The sequence below is a fragment of the Dermacentor variabilis genome, chromosome 5, assembly GCF_050947875.1.
Source record: "Dermacentor variabilis isolate Ectoservices chromosome 5, ASM5094787v1, whole genome shotgun sequence".
NCBI classification, from domain to species: domain Eukaryota; kingdom Metazoa; phylum Arthropoda; class Arachnida; order Ixodida; family Ixodidae; genus Dermacentor; species Dermacentor variabilis.
In genome coordinates, this window is record NC_134572.1 from 45888800 (window position 1) to 45907551 (window position 18752).

General features: G+C 45.9%; 1 protein-coding gene across 2 annotated transcripts in view; it reads left to right on the top strand.

The window, feature by feature from the left end:
- Window positions 1–18752, top strand: part of LOC142582517 (methanethiol oxidase-like) — a 142118-nt gene that overhangs the window by 73882 nt on the left and 49484 nt on the right. For both annotated transcript variants that reach the window (XM_075692335.1, XM_075692334.1), the window contains exon 2: window positions 10896–11089. In XM_075692335.1, coding sequence (XP_075548450.1) covers window positions 10896–11089 — 194 coding nt within the window. The remainder of the gene's footprint in view (window positions 1–10895; window positions 11090–18752) is intronic.

Consider the following 18752-nt stretch of genomic DNA (forward strand, 5'->3'; position numbering starts at 1 on the left):
AACCATCGCCGCGCGCCGTATGCTTTATGTGAAAGTGAAAGCGTGCGAGGGTGAGCCGGCGAACGCGGTTCAATATCGCGCGCGCGACCTAGGAACGCGGGCCGGAAGCGTGCCCTCTCCTGTCGCGCGCGAGGCAGGGGGGTCAAGCGAGGCAGGAGGAGCGTTCTTCGGCGACTGCTAGGGTGCCTTGATGTCCTCCTCGCCCTCCTCTCAGTACAGATCGAAGACAACCGCGGCGTCTACTACGGCGTTGGGCACGCGAATGGTGGACAGTGCAGTAGACGCCCATAAGTTTCATATTGGTATAACTAGAGGGAAGTCTGGCGCTGCGATCGTTCAACCATCGTGGGAATGATGGGAAGTACAGGCTACGGATTGGCATTTTGTTGACTGGTGAACTAGTCTACAAGCGTTTTTTTGCCAGTTTTGGTTTCGCTCCAAGCGCAGTTGATATAACCTGCAGTGGGACACTGCAACGCAAAGCTCTCTGCCTTTGTTCTGTTGCTCGAAGTGGCGATAGCGCGCTGGGCAAGCGGCTGGGACGATGTTTGTGTTGCGGTGTGGTGTCGAAGCCCTGACGAGAAAGCGACGGCATTGTAAACGTTGAAAAAACATATTTTGACCATTTGGACCTCGGTTTGCTGAGTGTGTTAGGTTGGCGTTGTAGCGTTACGTGCTTTAGAATATTTCAGAATAGGAAAAAGAAGGTAGTACTGATACTAGGCATAGACAGTTGTACATTTAGTGTCTTGACAATCAAACTTTATTGAGGGCTTCATTATGCATTGCTCGTTTATGTGCTCATTGAAATACGTGTTTTAGGACTTTGAGAACACAAACTTACGTGTGATAGGAAACGTTGCTTCTTCATGACTGTAGTCTAGTGTCGCAAAATGGGGAAGTGCGAAGCCACGTCATAACGCTTCGGAAGTGGTACGTCAATATAAAATATAACGAAGCCACAAGCGTCCTATCTAGCACTGCAGCAGATGTGCTTAAAATTACGTGAAGACGTTGTGCAATCGTGACAGCCGACAGAGCCTTTCGAAAGAGCGAGAGACTTCGCAAGTTCCTGTTTTCTGCGAGAACAATCTAGCGTTTGTAGCGAGCAGGCGTCGTAGGAGACGACACTTGTAGCATTCCTCTCAAGGGCGCAAACTTTCTCTCTCACAACCCAACAATTTTATTTCCGTATATACTTGGTGAAAATTTTTAGATAAGTACATGCACGGTGGTTATTGATGTTGTAAAAATAAATAAATATGTATTCTCTGGCGGTAAATCGGGAACAGAATCGCACAAGAATGCATACTCTGGTGTGCCCTGTTGATAAACCATAGTAAACCGTGCTTCAATCTCAAAGTCATACAAAGTTCATGTAACCTGTTGTACATTATATAAGATACTGCAGAAATAAAAGTTGATTCTACGCGACGATATTTTAGTATAGCTTAGTTTACTGCGCCGCAAGCAAATGCCACTATAGTCTAAAGATGGAGGTCAATCCGAAGCCTGTACTTCCCATCATTCCCATGTAGGTTGAGGCAACACTCATGAGAGCTTCCGTAGACACTAGCGCCACATTTATCTCTAGGGTATTTATTTAGAAACTCTATGTAGACGCCTTTGACGGATGCCGTAGGGACGCGTTGACGGCACTCGTGTGTCTTGAAAGCAATCTGCGACGTGGCCAAAGTGCGCGCCCGCGCGGGCCTCATATTCAAAGCGATCTGCAATTTTTGTAGAGTGCGCGTAGAGCCAGTAGCTTCGTATGCGCTGTGCTTTCGACGTTTCGTTCGCGTTGAAGCGAGAGCTGCACGAAGGTTAATTCGCTTGCTGCTGCCGTGTTTCCTCGCTCCAGCATTTTCGACAGCGAGTTTCCGCGCTCATCGAGCGAGATGTGTTCATGTTTGCCTTCGCGCGCGTGACACCACTCTTGCTAATTTAGTTAAAACACGTTGGCGGGCTAGTTGGTTTGAATCCATGATAGAATGTGTAAGCGAGACTGAACAAGGACGTAGAAAGAAGCAGACGCACAAATACAGCGCTGTGTCTGTTTCTCCCTGCGTCCTCGGTCGGTCACGCTTACATATTTAATCTTTGTTAATTTATTTATTAAGCGAATGTTTACTAGTGTATACGGCCAGGAAAACTACTATGCTCGCAATCGGTGCTTCGAAACTGCAACTTTTTTTCTTTCGAGCTATTGTGCCGGCTGACCTTCTTTAATATTATGCAGCGCACGCATACCTCCGCACGGAATAGCTCAGCGTTGGCTTCAGCGAGCCCATCTCGGTGATAGCAGGCGTAATCCAGGAAGTTGTTGCATGCGTCGACGGTGCGGTTGGCGCGCCGGTACATCTCGACGACGAGTTTCTCGCAGCAGAAACCCGGCGTCGACGGCAGCGGAGCCGGCTCGTCCGATTCGCGCTGGAGCGAATAGGCCTAGCGAATAGGCACACGGTTAGGCCTAGCGCGGTGGCCAGGATCGCCGACCAGCACACGAAATCTGGCGGAATGGGGCCGAATAGCGTCTTGTCGCCGCCGCGTGGGTGTTCAGCGTGGGCCTGCGTCTGTAGCGTTGGTCCCGTGTCGGTGTCGGTCCTTCCCCGGCGCCGTCTTTGTGGGAGAATCGCTCGTGGCGCTATTTGCGTGGTCGCTTCTTCTTTCGGCTCGGTTGACAGTAAAATTTACGATGTTGTTGATGATGACGATGTTGTTGTTAATGATGATGATGATGACGATTTTCAGGCTATGGCGCATACCCACAAATAGGAGTGACTCGTTTTCGAGGGTCCCGTTTTCAGTATCATTAATTTGGGACCCTAGTTTGTATATGATATTTATGTACCTATGTTTTGCATATGAATAAACTTCAACTTCAACCGAGAAGCGGCGATATATATAAAATAAATATATAAATAAATAAGAGTTCATATATAGTTATGGAAGAAAAAGAGGATAAATCATACAGGGTTGCTTGAAGATGAATGAATCGAAGTTCAGAATCTCCCCGCCCTGTCACCTCAGACTGTGCTGAATGGGCCCTTAAAGGCGACCCACCGCATGTGCTGTGGGCTCGCTCAAAATACGCCGAAAGGACAAAACTACTAACAAACGCCTTCATCGCTCAGGTCTGCCGCTTCAGGATGCCCACGAGATCCTATTCTCGCGAGAAATATTAATAACCGGGATGCAGTTCAGTGCGTACCCATGAATACGGTCGGGTCGGTCGGATTTTCGGCGAGTAGATTCAACCTCAGTTAAAAAAAAAATCGCCTATGGGGTCGTGACTCGAAGCTCGGCCAGCCATCGCTGCAGTCCGATACTCTTACAATTGGGCCACGAGCGCCTTTTTTTATTTCTTTCTTTACTAGGCCAACAAACTCACATATACTTCTCACGCATACTTCTCTCGTGCTAACATCAACTAGCCCGCCACGTGTTGATAATGATGAAGATTTCCATACTGGCACACATTGACAACGGGGGATTTGCCGTGCAGTGGGCGGTTCACATATTGTGACAACGCGAACTCTCTCTCTCTTTGAGGTGATCGCCCCGTGTTGACGTTATTGGTTTCCCATACTGTCACACATACTCACAGTGAAGGATCAGCCAAGAAACGTGCCCACGTGTTCACTGCGATGGCGATTTCCATACTACGCCACATGCCCGTAACAAGGGACTGGCCGAGCGGTACATTTCGTGCCACCAATCAGCTCTTTGAGACGATCGTTGCGCGTCGATAGTTATATGATTTCTATACTACGGCACATACCCAACACCGGGGGATCGGGCACGAAGCGCATCCGCATGTTGATAATGGTAGTGGCGATTTTCATCCAGTGGCCCATGCCGCACAACAGACGATCGGCAGAAGAACCAGACGCTGCATTCAAAATAAATGAGAAGAAACGAGGAAATATAAACCAATACCTGTCACATTGCATGTATATAGCACGGGTGAGCGAGAGCACATGCAAGTGCCAGGTTTCTTTACGCCAAAGACGAGCGAATGAAGTGGCCAAACTTGTAGCATTTTGTTAACCGCTTCATGAAAGCTTCGCTTCACATAGGTTCAAACATGTGCGTTGGATCTGCATAATTTTAATTCACTGGCCGCCTTGGCTCGTGTAATGCATGTCGTCATCGCGATTTACCGGCGCCTGTGAGCGTAACAATTCCTTTAGCTAGGTTCTTTGAATTTGTTATCAACCTGCGCTTACGACTAGCTGATCGTTGTGACAATGCTGGCGAAGCGGAGTTCAAACCACCGAAGAAGCGCTAGAAAAAAAAAGCATCGGAATGTAACCGTTACACTATCGTGGCTCTCGTGTGTAAACGCGCTTAAAAATCCCGACCAGATTTGCGAAGCACATGGGACCGCCGTAGAATGAATGACGTACGTTTATCTGTAGGTCACATCGCACAGGTACGCTGTGCAGCATGTGTTCCACAATGTGTTCCACAATGTGTTCCGTACTTGCCGTGTTCCCGTTTGGGCTTCGCCGGGTGACAAGAGAAGGGAACGCGCCACGTGTCGTGCCAGAAGGGTTAGTTCTGGGCGTTCTACAGCGCCCGGTTATAGATATCCCGATACCCTGACTCTACAAACGGCAACGTATAGCGCCCAGTAGTTAACAGTGATCCTCTCTCTTCGAGGGTTTGCTTGAACGACCTCGTCCTAGAAACGTGAACATGGGGTATAGGGGAGCCAGGGTCGCCGCTTGTTGAGTTTTCGTTTTCGTTTACGCGACGTCTTTATGCAGGCGAGGCCGCGCAGGCACTTTCACGATGGGTACCGAAGGTACGAACGGCGAAGAAGTGGGAAGCACGCATTGATTGGCTGAAACGCACGCACTGCGAAACTAATGCTTCTGCGAAGCTAATGGCTCGAGCCCAACCCTTCGTTGATACTATGGAGAAGGCGTATTCACGATCGCCATCGATCTGATTCGGTACTTGAACTGAAGGCAGGATATTCGACGAATCGCGGCTGTTCCGTTGAACCTACTTCGATTCGCAGTCGGTCGCGACACTCTCACTTCGTCGCAGCGCGCTCATTTTTTCTTTATCCTATCTTTTTAATATTTGGTATTTCGTCTAAACTATGTCGCATGTCCGCCTCCCTAAAGACGTTGAATCACGCCGGTAATTACACGCGAGGGCGTGCAGGGGCTATTCCGGATGGCAATTACCCTCCTTTTACAAACACACACACACACAAACACACACAGGCAAACCCGCTCAACACACGCAAACCCGTTCACTCAGACACATGGAAATCCACACCATACGCGTCCACGCATGCATGCACGTACGCACGTACGTACGTATGCACGCACTGAAGTCCGGCATGACATGTAAAGCTTCGTTCTCTGGGCGTGGTCTACCAATAAGGCGCTACCAGAACGAAGTGTAGCAGTCTCTCAGCTTAAGTGGGCGTTGCTCGCTTGAAGAGCCCCTGCAAAAAAGGGCCAATCGAACGTGTCTCTGGCGGTAACGCTTGCGTACGTGGTTCGTCGCCCGCATAAGGCACGCGAAGGCAAACAGACTGGAAGAAGGTGCGCCGATTTGCACAGCTGCTCGGGTTCAGATGTCTCCATACGGCGGCCAGGCACAGGCCGCATCCTCCGGCCATATAATCATCGGTAGCGACCTTCTGAGGACTCCCCTTCGCTATCGGCCGTGCATGCGTGGACGCGATCGCTGATGGGAGGTGAATTTTCTCCTTTCTATTTCTCTGGTATGCGGTGCACCTTCTCTACGTATAGAGGGGTCGTAATGACCACAGCGCTAGTGCCCGAGCTAAAGCGTCTGTTTTGCTTGTAACGTGTACGTCGATTTGGCGAGCTAGAGATCTCCACCAGATATGCTTGCATCCGATTACGCTCACAAAATGTCCGAGTAATGCGAAACTTCGGTTATTTATCCGCTGACTAGTTGCAGCATAGCACGCTACTTTTCTTTTAGCTTACTTGCTTTCCCAGCCTTACGCAATGAGGGTCTTGGTTTCTTTTCCCAAATATTTGGCTGCCTTTAGGTCAGTGAGAGTTTTCACGTGTTGACCGTGCATTTACCTCTCAATAATTCTCACATCTGTGTTCGAAACGGCTCAGACTTGCTCGCGAAGTCGGCGTATTCTTTACATTTTTAAAAAAATCATCTGCTTCAGTGTAGCACGAAATTTCTTTTTCCATATAGGTTTTGGTTGCCTTTACGCTTGCCACACACAAAAAAATTTTTTTCTGAGCTGCATATATACGAAAGTAGTCTTGCATTTACGCTTAGCGCCATCTTATTTCTAGGTCTATGTGTTACTCTTAAATTCAGCTCTCTGTTATCCGCATTCCCTAAAATCGCCTTAAATGACTGACAAATGACTTTCTTTTATTCCTTTGTCAATGCGGGAAACATTTGACGAAATCCACGTTGGGTCAAGGTCTAAGACACTTGGTCAGCAGTGAAATCACGTGAAAGCGTGCTCTCGGAGGAATACTGTAAATACTTTGTGCTTATTTCCTGGTGATGAACGGTCGCGTAGGGGTTTTTCGTCATTGAACACTTAAAATAATGTTGCGCTGTGCACCTTTTAAAACAGCGATGTTGATTCACAAGTTTTCATTACACGAGGCCATCCAATGCCAAATGGCGCCAAGGATTGCGCAATGCATTGTGCACTAAATTGTGAAAAATGGAATTGCGCTAACATGTAAAGTAGATACATGTCAATGAGAAATGTGTATAGAGCCACGTTAAAGCTCACGACACTGGAATCATAATGGCTGATTAGGAGGTCGGTGATGTGATTAAATCTGTGCGGTGTGTGAAACGTTGAACATGTAGCACGTAGTCATACTACGAGCAAAGATAGTGACACTGTTTGATGTAGAAATTGAATTGTTTCGTACGGACCGATAAACGTTGGAAGGCTCGCGACACCATTTACCTAATGAGTTTGGTATGAAGGAAAGGGTGCCTGAGCTCAGCAACGATTTTTACGTGCCTGGCCTTATTATCAGAACTCACTCCTCCCAAAGGCGATGGAAGAGAATGGAACGTCTACTTTTCGCAACCATACTGCGAGGGGCACACGTTCGTATTTCACATTAAAGTTCTAGAAGATCGATAAGACAGATAAGGGCATAGAAGCTGGTAAAAGCAAACGCTGTAATATAACAGGGGACGGTGTACCAGGCGTTTCAACAGTTTGTACTTGTTTTATACCGGCTTCATCGCCTTTGGACTGGTCTCTTCTCCGCTTGAGGCCAGCATACGTCTCGTGCCGATATAATCCCTCAAGGTCTTGTTACATCCGGCAAAAAATAGACAGATTACGTGACGAGACCACGTCACCAAGTTTTTGAGGACAAAACAAGATCAAACAAACAAGCAAGCAAGCAAACAAACAATCAAGCAAGAAGTATTTTCCCGCACTTGTATTTAGTAATTTTTTTGCCCCCCATCTCCACTGGATTTGCGAAGAAGCGGCAGGAACTGTCACGCATGCGTCTACAAGTACAAGAATTTCCAAGCGCCCACTCACGCAAATGATATCGAATCTAAGTACCATATAATAATAATAATAAAAAAAAAGAATGGAACCTGCTATTCTCGTAGGTTGCCCGTATAAGAGGCAGTACGCACCGCCGCACATACAAGTTCGAGTTAAGTACAAAATACTAGATTGCTCGAGGAAGCTTTCGAACGTGCCTGAGGAGTTTCTATAAAATAGGGAAATATAAGAAAGAAAGGAAAAAGAAAGAAAAGAGAGAAAACGAAGAAAACTCCAGAGTTGGGGGAAGGACATGTCACGTCCTTCGGGAACTGTCTTATCTTTGCACGAGCGGGAAAATAGCACTTGGGCGCTGTGTCTGAGTGGCCGTCTAAAATCCCAGTTAATGCTACCAGAGACGACATATTCGCAGAGTAGAAACAGAGAGAAAAAAAAGGCAAGTTCAGACAAATCTCGCGACCTCGCTCTCGAATCGGCTTCTCGAACTAAAGGAACTTGCTTTTCTGAGCTGTATGGACTTTTCTCACTTTCAGCTGGCAATACTTGCTCTTTCTAGTTTACCTGAGCGAGTCACGAGATTGGATCGTTTTAGAAGTGCGTGCTTTTTGAAGTCGGTCCATCGACGGAGAAAAGCAAATTAAACCCAGACTAGTGCGCTTACGTGCGCTTGCGCGAGCGCTTGAGATTTGCGCAATGAATAAGGTGGAAGTAATTTCGAAAAGAAGGCCGTCTGTCTTTCCTTTTTACATCTTGAAGACAACGCAGCGGGCGCACGTCTGTATGTGATTGCTTAGTTCCGTGTTTAAATTTGGATCGTCTCGACGGGACTCAGTAGTGAAGCTTGATGATTGTCATCTATCTAACATACGTACAAATGAACGTTCTACCTATGCGATTAACTTACATTTATGTGACGGAGCAGTTTTTTCTCACACGTGAAACGTCTGACCGAAACAGAAAAGGACAAACACGAGGACGTTTTTGTCTGTACTGAGACTTTTGACACGAACAGTATGAAGACGCTGAAGCCTGCATATGTGTGCATGACCAGGCGGTCTGTCAAAGAAGTCACTATACTAACTTCATTTTTCTCTTACCTTGTCAAACATCTCTCGGGCATAATTATTGCTTCTGCTTTATATATACGGTGCTTTTTAAAGAGTTGACATAATTAAAAAAAATCGCTCGTGACATGTAGCACAATTCTACTGCTTCAGTTAAGTATCAAAATTTCGCTAAAACATTTCTAAACTAATTGCTTTACGAGACATATTTTGATATACTAATTGCAGTCGGTGCGCCTCCATGTTTATCCAATTGGAATGAATGCTGAGGATGGCAGCACTGTTTAGATATGAATTTCCAATATGTGCGTCGAAATACATGTATTGGTGTTACAGTTATTTTTGTGCTTCAGTGCATCAAAGTGTCTTGCAAAAAAAGAAAAAAAGAAGAAGCAAGTGGGACAACTGCATGCTTACCGCAAGCCTGACGGTGCCTATCTCAAAACTGGTACTAGTTTCAAAATTAGTTTCAAATAGTAGTGCGTTGAGACCTGACTGAATTTAATTTTGTAAACTGCAGTATGTGTCGTAACGTAACGTGTTAAAAAGATTATTAGTGTAATGTTCATTTTCGAATATGCATTTTAATTTGGTGTGCAGCGTCCGCCTCTTCGAGCAATCTCGCCCAATAAGTATGTTTGTTTTCATGCTACGGGCGATTTTAACGATCTTAAAGTTAGTAAAAAAATTATTCTTTATTTGATATACTCTATCGTGTCTCTTCCGTTGACCTGCCAGTGCACGATGGTAGTTGTAAAAAAATTTGTATTTTAAATTGTAGAGGCAGTTGCATTACCTACGGACCACTACTCGATAAAATAAGTAGAAACTGCACAGTATGGACTATTTAATAGCAAAATTTAATTTAGTAATAGCAAATTTTGAAGCGCCTTTTTTATTGTTGATGTGACAGGACGTTCTGCGCCCGGAGAATAAGTTTCAAAGGAACAGTTCATATAAGCACTGAATCAAGTTATCCTGATCAGGTTATCGTTCTAGTCTGAATCATTCGGAGAAAAAAGGGAAAAAGCTAAAGGCATCAGTTTTTGTTCTCTAATTTTGTGCCCAAATCATAGCGCAGGTACGCACTGTGATGTCAAATTATCAGAGTACTTTTGCTTGTTTCTCAAGGTTGTCAAAGCTTGTTAGCTGTAGTTCTTAATCGCTCTTTAACGAGAATAACTATAGCCCGAAGCAGACGCTATGAAAAGTCATGAGGTCACAAGGAAGCTTCAACGCGGCATCGCCACGTGCTTTTCGCCTTAATATCGTTATATGATGTCCAGAAAGCTTTGTTTTCTGATAAACTTTGTTGTGACCTTGATATTTAGTGCCCCTTGAATGCAAGGGACGTTGCTGCAGCAACATATGTGACGTCACCACTGCATTGCATGTGGTCATTTCATTTGGTACTTTTCAGTTACTTCGAGGCATTTTCGAAAGGGCCACCCAACGTTGATTTCGCAAGAGAGTTCACTGATTTGCTAGCTGGTACAGGTGCGTACAATAGCAATTGCAACGCGGGAGAGAGAGAGAAGAATGCAAAGAAGAATGCAGAGAAACGCAGGGAGGTGAACCAGAGCAACACGGGAGCTTTGTGTTCGAACTATTAAGCCTACATACGCGCGCGACTATGAGACGGAGTCGTGAGCCTATGTAGGCATCCTAGGCAGAACTGCATCCCAGTGCCTTCTAGCAGCCCCGGGGCAAGCAAGGCATTGGATCACACACGCACGAGGCCGAAGCCAATAGCTAGTTCACACCTGCCGATGTGTTTCTTTGCCTGTGGTTGCACAGCGTCTTTCGCACATACCGCGGCTGAACAGCTACTATAGCGCGATGGCGCTGATAGCATAGCTGCTTCTTCACTTAGGACGCCCTCGACACGCCCCCGTGACACAGGCGAGTCTCAAGGAGGCCTGGAAATGACACTCCGAGGTCCGATCCACGGGTAAAGAAACCGTTCAAAAGGTGTGAACTGACTACCTGGGTCGGCTTGCGCGCATGCGTGACTGAATTTCTAGAGAGCAGCGGGATAGCAGTTTGGCCTCAGCCACCATTTCCCAATTGCCTTTGTCCCCACCTGTACAACATAGTCCTCTAGAACGAAAACAGCGCTAATAATGGGCCCAGAAAAGTAAAAAGACACCTCGCTGACTTCATCCAGCGCTTCGTTTGTTAGCGCGCCTTTCTTTTTTCTTCTTCGTATTATAAATGACTGATTCTGCGTTCGTCCACTTTGATTTCGAGGCTAGGTTGTCGTGACTCTCTCCTATGTTCCGTTCGACGTCACTTTTGGCCCCTACATGCAGGGTGCGCGAGCACCGCCAACCGCGTGGGAGTGGAGCGGTGCCCGGACTCGGTCGGCTACCGCACCCCTCTCGAGGCAATGACCGAGGGTGGACACGAGAAGATGCTCTGGCTACCGTGCTCGGTGCCGCAGAAGGACAGGCCCGACTACTTGGCCACCGTGTGCGTGGACCAGGACTCCCCCGACTACTGCAAGGTGGGACACTGCAGGCAATAAGTGGCTATCCTGAATAGGGGATAGCCACTCTGTAGTAGCAACAGTAGCCGTAGAAGTCATTCGCCCGAGGAATGCGTAATAGTGCGATAGAGGAAACAAAAAGCTTTAGAGGGAGGGAGAAAACAGGAGCATAGTGGGCGCTAAACTTCAACTGTTTATTCTTAGTTCGGTGTTCAAAGAATACAAGTGCGCATGCTTGCAATGGTCACTTAAAACATTACAGAAACGTGTCACGCAGCTGTAGCTGGACCCCTCCCAAAGATAAGCAGAAAGAGAGAGATAGAGAGAGAGAGAGAGAACAAGGATAGGAAAGGCAGGGAGGTCAACTAGAAGAGCATCCTGTTTACTACCCTGCACTGGGGGTGGGGAAAAGGAGATAGAAAGAGGAAAAAGGGAGAGAGTAAGCACTGAGTGCGTGTGGGAGGGACTCTATACACAGGGAAACTATAAACGGTCTCTTAAGCCAGTGCACTTCAAGTATTGCACTAGTGCACGAATCGCTTTTCGAGCTAGTCACGGGTGTGGCCACGGTCCGAGTATCTTTGACTCGGTGAACGGTCTCGAGTCCAGTCGCTGTAAAGCTGCCCGCAGAGAGAGGCGTTGGACATCGTAGCGAGGGCAGGTACGCAATAGGTGCTCGATGGTTTCCTCACACCCACAGGAGTCGCACATCGGGCTCTCGGACATTCCCAAACTGAGCACGTGCTGGTGGACGAGTTGTTTATGCGTGATTACAACGAAGGCGCCAAATTAAAACAACGTCCGTTATTTTATTTGGCGCCTTCGTTGTAATCATTCCCAAACGATAAGCAGAGGCGTCGCTAATTCAGTGCGTCCCTCTTGAGTGCCCCAAGCGGCCAGTCGCGCGGCAATTACGCATGTATTCGCGGGCTTCTTTCAAGATTGGGAAAACAAATTTATGTAGAATTTATTGAGCAACAGAAAGCTGTATCGGGAGTTTTTCATTTGGCTCTACAATTTTCTCATTGACACTTTTCACCTAATTATAACATCTGAGAAGTTTATTAATTAGGATTAATTATGAATAGGCGGAATGCGAAAGATATTCTGAGTATCTCCGAGCGATGGCAAGCAACATTGCCTTGGCTCCGCCTTGCTATGTGGCATTTGCATATGCTTATATGTGCATACCCTGCATATGTGTAGTGCGTGTGTTTGATGAATTTGTGATTCTTATTATTCTTAGCTGAACAAAAGAAGCAGCGCAGCATAGAAATAGATGAAGGACGAGATGGGCGCGGAATGGAGTAAATTTCCAGCGATTTTATAGATGTCCGAACCATCAACTTGAGCAAATTACGACACACACGTTGCGTGGCAACGTGGAACATGGCACTTGCCACGCGCCAACTAAACAGGGGGACCACTGCTACGGCAGAAAGTGCCTGCTCCCTGTGCCCTCCCCCCCCCCCCCCCAATGTATGTTTCGTCTTTACTCTGTTAAAAAAGAAAGTCTGTTAACTCATAAAATTAGAATTTCTGCTCTTCAACAGCTAAGTTCACTTAAATTAATTATTTTACTACCAAGTACATTCAAGCTTTCTAGTTCTGACTTGCAAAAATTTATTACATGCATTTGATTTCGTTGCGTCTTCGTCCCAATTTCTTCGGAAGCTGAGGAATGGATACGCGTGGACAAACAGCGTTATCGTTTCTCATGCAACTTCTGATAATTGTTCGAAGTGTAGTTGCACATTTCAGCATTTCGGAATTCAAGACACTGTTGCGAAAAAGTCGCAGAGGACACCGGGTATAAGCGATTGTGGCAATGCAAGGCCAAAACGGAGAGAGGTTAGAATTTCATAAACGCAAGCCGGCGGTTCAGTGACGCCAGCGCCGCCGGCTTCCAGAACGTAGAAATGATATTGAACCGAGCGAAACTGGGATCAACGTGAGTCGGCTGTTCAACGTGTACGTGCGTTCTGTTTCGGCACGCTACGACATTCGGGCGATTGCGACGATAACGAAAAGAAGCGAAGCCTCCTTCGAATTCTTGCTTCTCTTTCTGTTGTCTCGAGGCGGTGGCCTTGGTTGTCCATTCTATACGATATGCCTTCACTTCCTTTTTTTTTCGCGCATTTATTTTTTGCTCCCGCGCGTGGTGCTGCCGTAAGCACATTCTTTATGTAAGCGGGTTTCTGCGAGGCGAAACAAAAATTGAGACACGTCAAGCCATTTCGGATATCTCCGTTTGCCTTTGGCGTGAGTAATGCAGTTGTTTGCGCCGCCTGCGAACGAACGGTGGCGGTAGCTTCTCGCCGCAATAAGAGATGGGTTCGCTTCGAAAGACACGTCGAAAGGCGGCCGTCGTGGCGACGAGAAGATTTATCTGTTGGCGAGAGAAGAGGCAATATGTATCGGCTATGAGTTTCCTCTTTTACGGATCGCTTTTTCTAGGAAGGAACAGCGACGGAAGTGAAATACGCCAGATGTTTGAAAAAGTACGTTTATCTGTGGGAACAGAGTAATAATTCCTGGCTCCGTGCCGGAAGGAAAGACGCCTACAGAAATACTGTCAGTCACAGAGACGCCATGCAGAAAACACCGATGTTTCACTATTGCTTTAAGGAATAACGGTCACCGTTTTTCTTTTTCTTCATTTCTTTTCGGCTTCACGTGGCAGTCTTTGGCCAGAGACACGTGCTCATTGAACGTAACTGTAGAGCGAAAAAAAAAAAAAACAGCAGCCTTGTGCGACCTTGCAAAATCACAACCCAATTTCCAGCGAATCTGCTGCTTTCGAGCCGTTGCAATAATAATTTCATTTGCCTGTAAAGAAATCGTACACTTTAAAACGTTGCCCCTATATGACCGGTCTGTTTGAAACCTTGACCACATACAAAGCTTTCGAGCACTTAATTGTTAGCATTAATTTTTTTTTTTACGAAGGTAGGTATTACAATTCCTCTACACACGTTTTACTTCGCCAGGACATTGGCTATAGAGTCATCTCCACTTCCCACTTTTCGAAAATGTGATCTTGGTCGGATTCACAATTGTCCCGGGGCGGGTGGGATAAATTCTGCGTTGCTGTAAAACATACTTAAAGCGCTGCAGATTGCTTGCCTCCGTAATTTGCTGCAAAGGCTGAAACGAGTATAGAGTCTTCGAACTTTGCCAACACATAATCCCTAATATGCTCGTAATTTAAAACAAATACAAACAATGTACCCTGTTTTCTTCACCGAGGGCACCGGGGAAACAACCTACTACCAGCCTCGCATGGTGCTTAAAAAGGAGGGTTCAGTAGTTACCTACAACGCTTCTAATTTAAACTAATGATAAACCTGGTATAACGCGTCCCGGGAGATTGGCAAGCATTGCTGAAAACGTCTGTGGGAAACTTTCGAATACTTGATTAAGAATTCTTTTGTAAAGGCTGCAGCTGATGCACACGTATTTAACTTCGCACGGAGATTTGTCGTAGCATTCCCCTAATTTCGCTAATTGTGATCTCGGTGGCATTTGTTGTTCTTCCAAAGCAATTAGCTAAATTATGCGCTCCGCGTGAGACACATTCGTAGCGCTCTGGAGCGCTTGCATACGTAATAGATTTCAAAGGCAGCAATCAATCCACTCACTTTGGAATTTTGCCTGCACATCACCTGTTACTTCGAATTGACATTCACCGAATATAATCACAAACAATAAACCGGAAAAACGAGCAGAGTAACTAGTTGGGCTTATTGGTTGAACGTAGTGGAAGGCTACAGTGTGGAGAGCCGACGGAGACAAAGGAGGCACACAAAGTGTCTGTGTACTTTGTGTGCCTCCTTTGTCTCCGTCGGTTTTCGCGCTGTAGCCTTCCACGGAGAAAGCAGGGTTCCATAATTATTTGTAACGCTCCTAACTGAGCCAGAAACGTTAACATATTGAGTCAGATTGCAGTTTGGATGAACCCTATGTCTACCGAATATAAGGTTCTTTTTTTGTAACACATAGTTATCGCGGGACATCGGGAAACGTAGTTGATAACGGCTGCGCGACACTTCCCAAAACTTGCTTAGAAGGAATTTCTTTTTTTGCAAAAGCTGTATTTTATGCAGAGACACTTATCTTCGCACACAGATTCGCCTATAGTGACATGCCTTATTTCGCGAAGCTTTATTTTAATGGCATTTGCAGTTACGCCAGGGGAGCGTGCCCAATGTCGCGCCGCTCGTAACGCCGCGGAGCACTTGTATACGCAACTTATTCCAAAGGTCGCGCTTAATCCACCCACTTTAGATTCTGCCCAAATACAACTCATAGCGTATCCCTTATTTTGGCCACACATGAACAAGCTTCCTTGTTTATGTCACCGAGGACACTAAAGAAATCAAGTACGGACCCCCTTATGACGTATGATAGGCGTCCCTCAGCTGTAAAAGAATTGCTCGGTCCCTGGTCCTGTCCCTATAAACAAAGTGAGACTGCGAAAGCCTTGCACGATTTCTTTGTCTGATTAGTTCCTTGTGAATAGTACTTTTCTGGTGACGTAAATTGTGCCTCGCAATAACGGAATAAAGGCTTCGTCGTACCACTGAAATTTTGTATCTTTGGTGTGCTTTTCTTTATTTTACTTCATTTTATTATCCTGACATTGTTTTCCCGTCACTGACTTCTTATACGCTTTGCATTGAAGTGATGCATTTAATCATGAGCAGAGTACTTGTGGTTGTCACAGCTCATGCGCTGACTCTGCAATATGCATGTTCAGATTTACAGTTCATGTCAACTTCTTGGTACATTTATAAAGTCAATTTAATGACCTTAACTCCATGCGATTGTGAAAGCCTGAATTATTTCCTTTTCTTTTTCTATTTATACCCTTCTCCAGTGTAGGGTGTCGTTTTGTAATATGTGTGTGGTGTAGCTGCAGTGTTGGGATATAGCTGGCTCTTCAGTAGCCGAACATTCCATATTGTTGCAGCTAATAAACAACAACATGAAAGTAGTAAAAAGAATACGCGGATTCAGTAATTATTTGCAACACTTCTACGCAAACCAGGAACCTGAAATTTTCGCCACAAGTTTCCCTTAACATTTCCCCACTGTTCACCGAATTCGAAGTTGGCACCTTGTACAGTTGTGTCAAGACTCTGAAAAACACTGCAGGTAGCGACAGTATGACGCTTAAACGGATATTTTGCAGAGGTAGTATTTCATTCACAGGCATTTAGCTTCGCACAAAGGTTTTCGATAGACTTCCCCCGGATTTAGCTTAATTTGATCGTGGTTGCATATATAGTTATGCCAGGGTTGCGTGCACCGCTCGTAAAACTCAGTTATGTACTCTTGGGAGCACGTAATTACGTATCGTATTGCACAGGACTTAATTAGCCCCAAATAATCTGAATTTCGCCTACGCACAACCCATGGCGAGCGCAGTAGGCAAATTCACTTTAGCAGTTTCTAGATGCATATGCTTGCACATTTCGTGTTGCTTCAATGTCTCGCGTACTTCTATATGATGTATGAAAAGCAAGCTATGAATGAAATGCTATTTTATACTGCAGTGGTTTAGTTCCATGAAGATGCTGTTTATTGTTAAATTGGTTAATTGGCTATCGAATTTCGTTTTAAGAGGCATGAACGCAAAATAGAGCTATAACAATCAGCTTAAGAAAGTATCAGCAGCCGTGTATGTGCTCTTTTCTGGAATACCGTTAGAATTTCTTAAATATTAACGCAATAATTTTAATAATCCATCTGATGCTACGAGACGAAATCATTTCGAGTGTGCTTAGTCAGGCATTCACCCGAAAGTAAATCATTTCGAATGTTCTTAGTCAGGCATTCACCCGAAAGTAAATCATTTCGAATGTTCTTAGTCAGGCATTCACCCGAAAGACGCGCACGCGCGCACGCACGCACGCACCTCGTGCCCAGTGCTGAACCGTATAGTTGCGTATATATATATGACGCGATGAAGGTAGGCAGTTTACGTCCTTTCGCTAGAACCAGTGTTCAGAGCCATTGTTCAAGGACATCTTTGCCGTTTTCCGGCCCATTCCTGACAAGGCTAGAGTGTGCAGGTATCTATTGAAGGTTATCTTATGCCCATTTATTTGCGCGAGGTCGAGAAGCTCGCACGGTCAAGTGCTACTTGCACACATGTTTCGTGTTTGTTTGACGTGCACGCGAGACACCGACAGAAGCTGGCCACTTCGATCGCACACATCAATGTAGCGGACCACTATCTGATGACTTTGTTTTCCGTCCTTGGCCTGACGTAAACAGCACAGTCTTGATATAACGGCAGCTCTTGCCTTTTTACAAGCAGCTGACCTTTGACATAAGGTTTTAGCTATGCCGCAACGTGGTGGACATGCATATTTACAGAACGGATGAGAGGTTGGCCTGAACAATAGCTTGCTCTGGCTTGGTACTCTGCACAGGAAGAAGAGACGGGAGGAATGATGAAGGATGAAAAGAAAGGACGTAATTACGCTTTCTCTTGCTTTAACTGACATTAGACATGGGAACGTGATAACGTCTTTTGCCGCAAACGGAATCTCTGGGGAGACTTATTAGCGTTTTAGCACCGAATCTGCAAAGAAGCGGACAGAGACACGAACTGAACTCTCCGTGTGCTTCTTTGTAGATTCTGCGCTAAAACACCAGTAAGTATGGACTGCCAACGAGCCCGAACTAATGCTTTGCTCTTGGGAGAAGCGCTCGTTGCGAGCATTTCCACGGCGATGCGAGGTGGCGGTGGATCTTCTTTTGTTTGTTATTTCGTCGAAGATCAGTTCGTAAATAAGTGAAGCGCACGGAGAATGCCGACTCTCGCGCTCGCGTTCGGTGTTTGGCTTCCGCGCAGCGTTCCGCTTCTGTTTGCTTCTGGGCTTTCACCGAACGCTCGGGGCTTATCGGCTCGGGTCCGGGGGTCGCGTCGCACCGCCGCACTTTCGGCTGCTGTCGTCGCTTTTGTAGGCAAATGAGGCTTTCCGGTGAGCTTTTCTGCGGTCTTTCTGAGATCGCGGAGTACACGCTTGTCATGTCAGCGTTGTAAGGAAGTTTGAGTGGCTTCGAGATTTTTGGCCCTGCGCGTCTCTCTTTCGACCTTTTCCGGTTTCGGTTCCTGGTCCTAGAGGGACAACAAACTCTGATCGGTGAAAGTTGATTGGCGCTAAAAAAAAAACAAATTAAAGGCAAGAACCGAAAGTTATGCGGAAGTTTTATCATTCGAATGGAATGGCCGGGTTATGAGGATTGTGTCATAGTGGATGACTGGCTGATTGATTTCGATCGCACTTCGGGTTCCTTGCTTATTATGTTTTCGCTTGCATCGAAAGCTAGGTACAAATGCGTTTTTTTGCCTTTTGTTCAGTCCGAAAGCACAAGAGAATGTAAACAAATGTTTCATCCTTAAATTTTTGTCATGTTTTGGCGGTATAGGTGACAAGTTTCCGCAGTGTACGTTCTGACCTCCCGTCGTTACACCAACACCGGTAATCTTTTATCGTCAACTGTTTTTCTTGTAAGATTGCAACCTTGTTACTATAACAGTTACTTCCGTCGTGACGACTATAAAGAATATGTATTCGCCACTGGTTTAAGCTTACGAGCCATATTTTCGTTATGTTTAGTCACATTCTTTGTGCCTCTCTTTCTCGTCTTTCTTTTTTTGAACTGG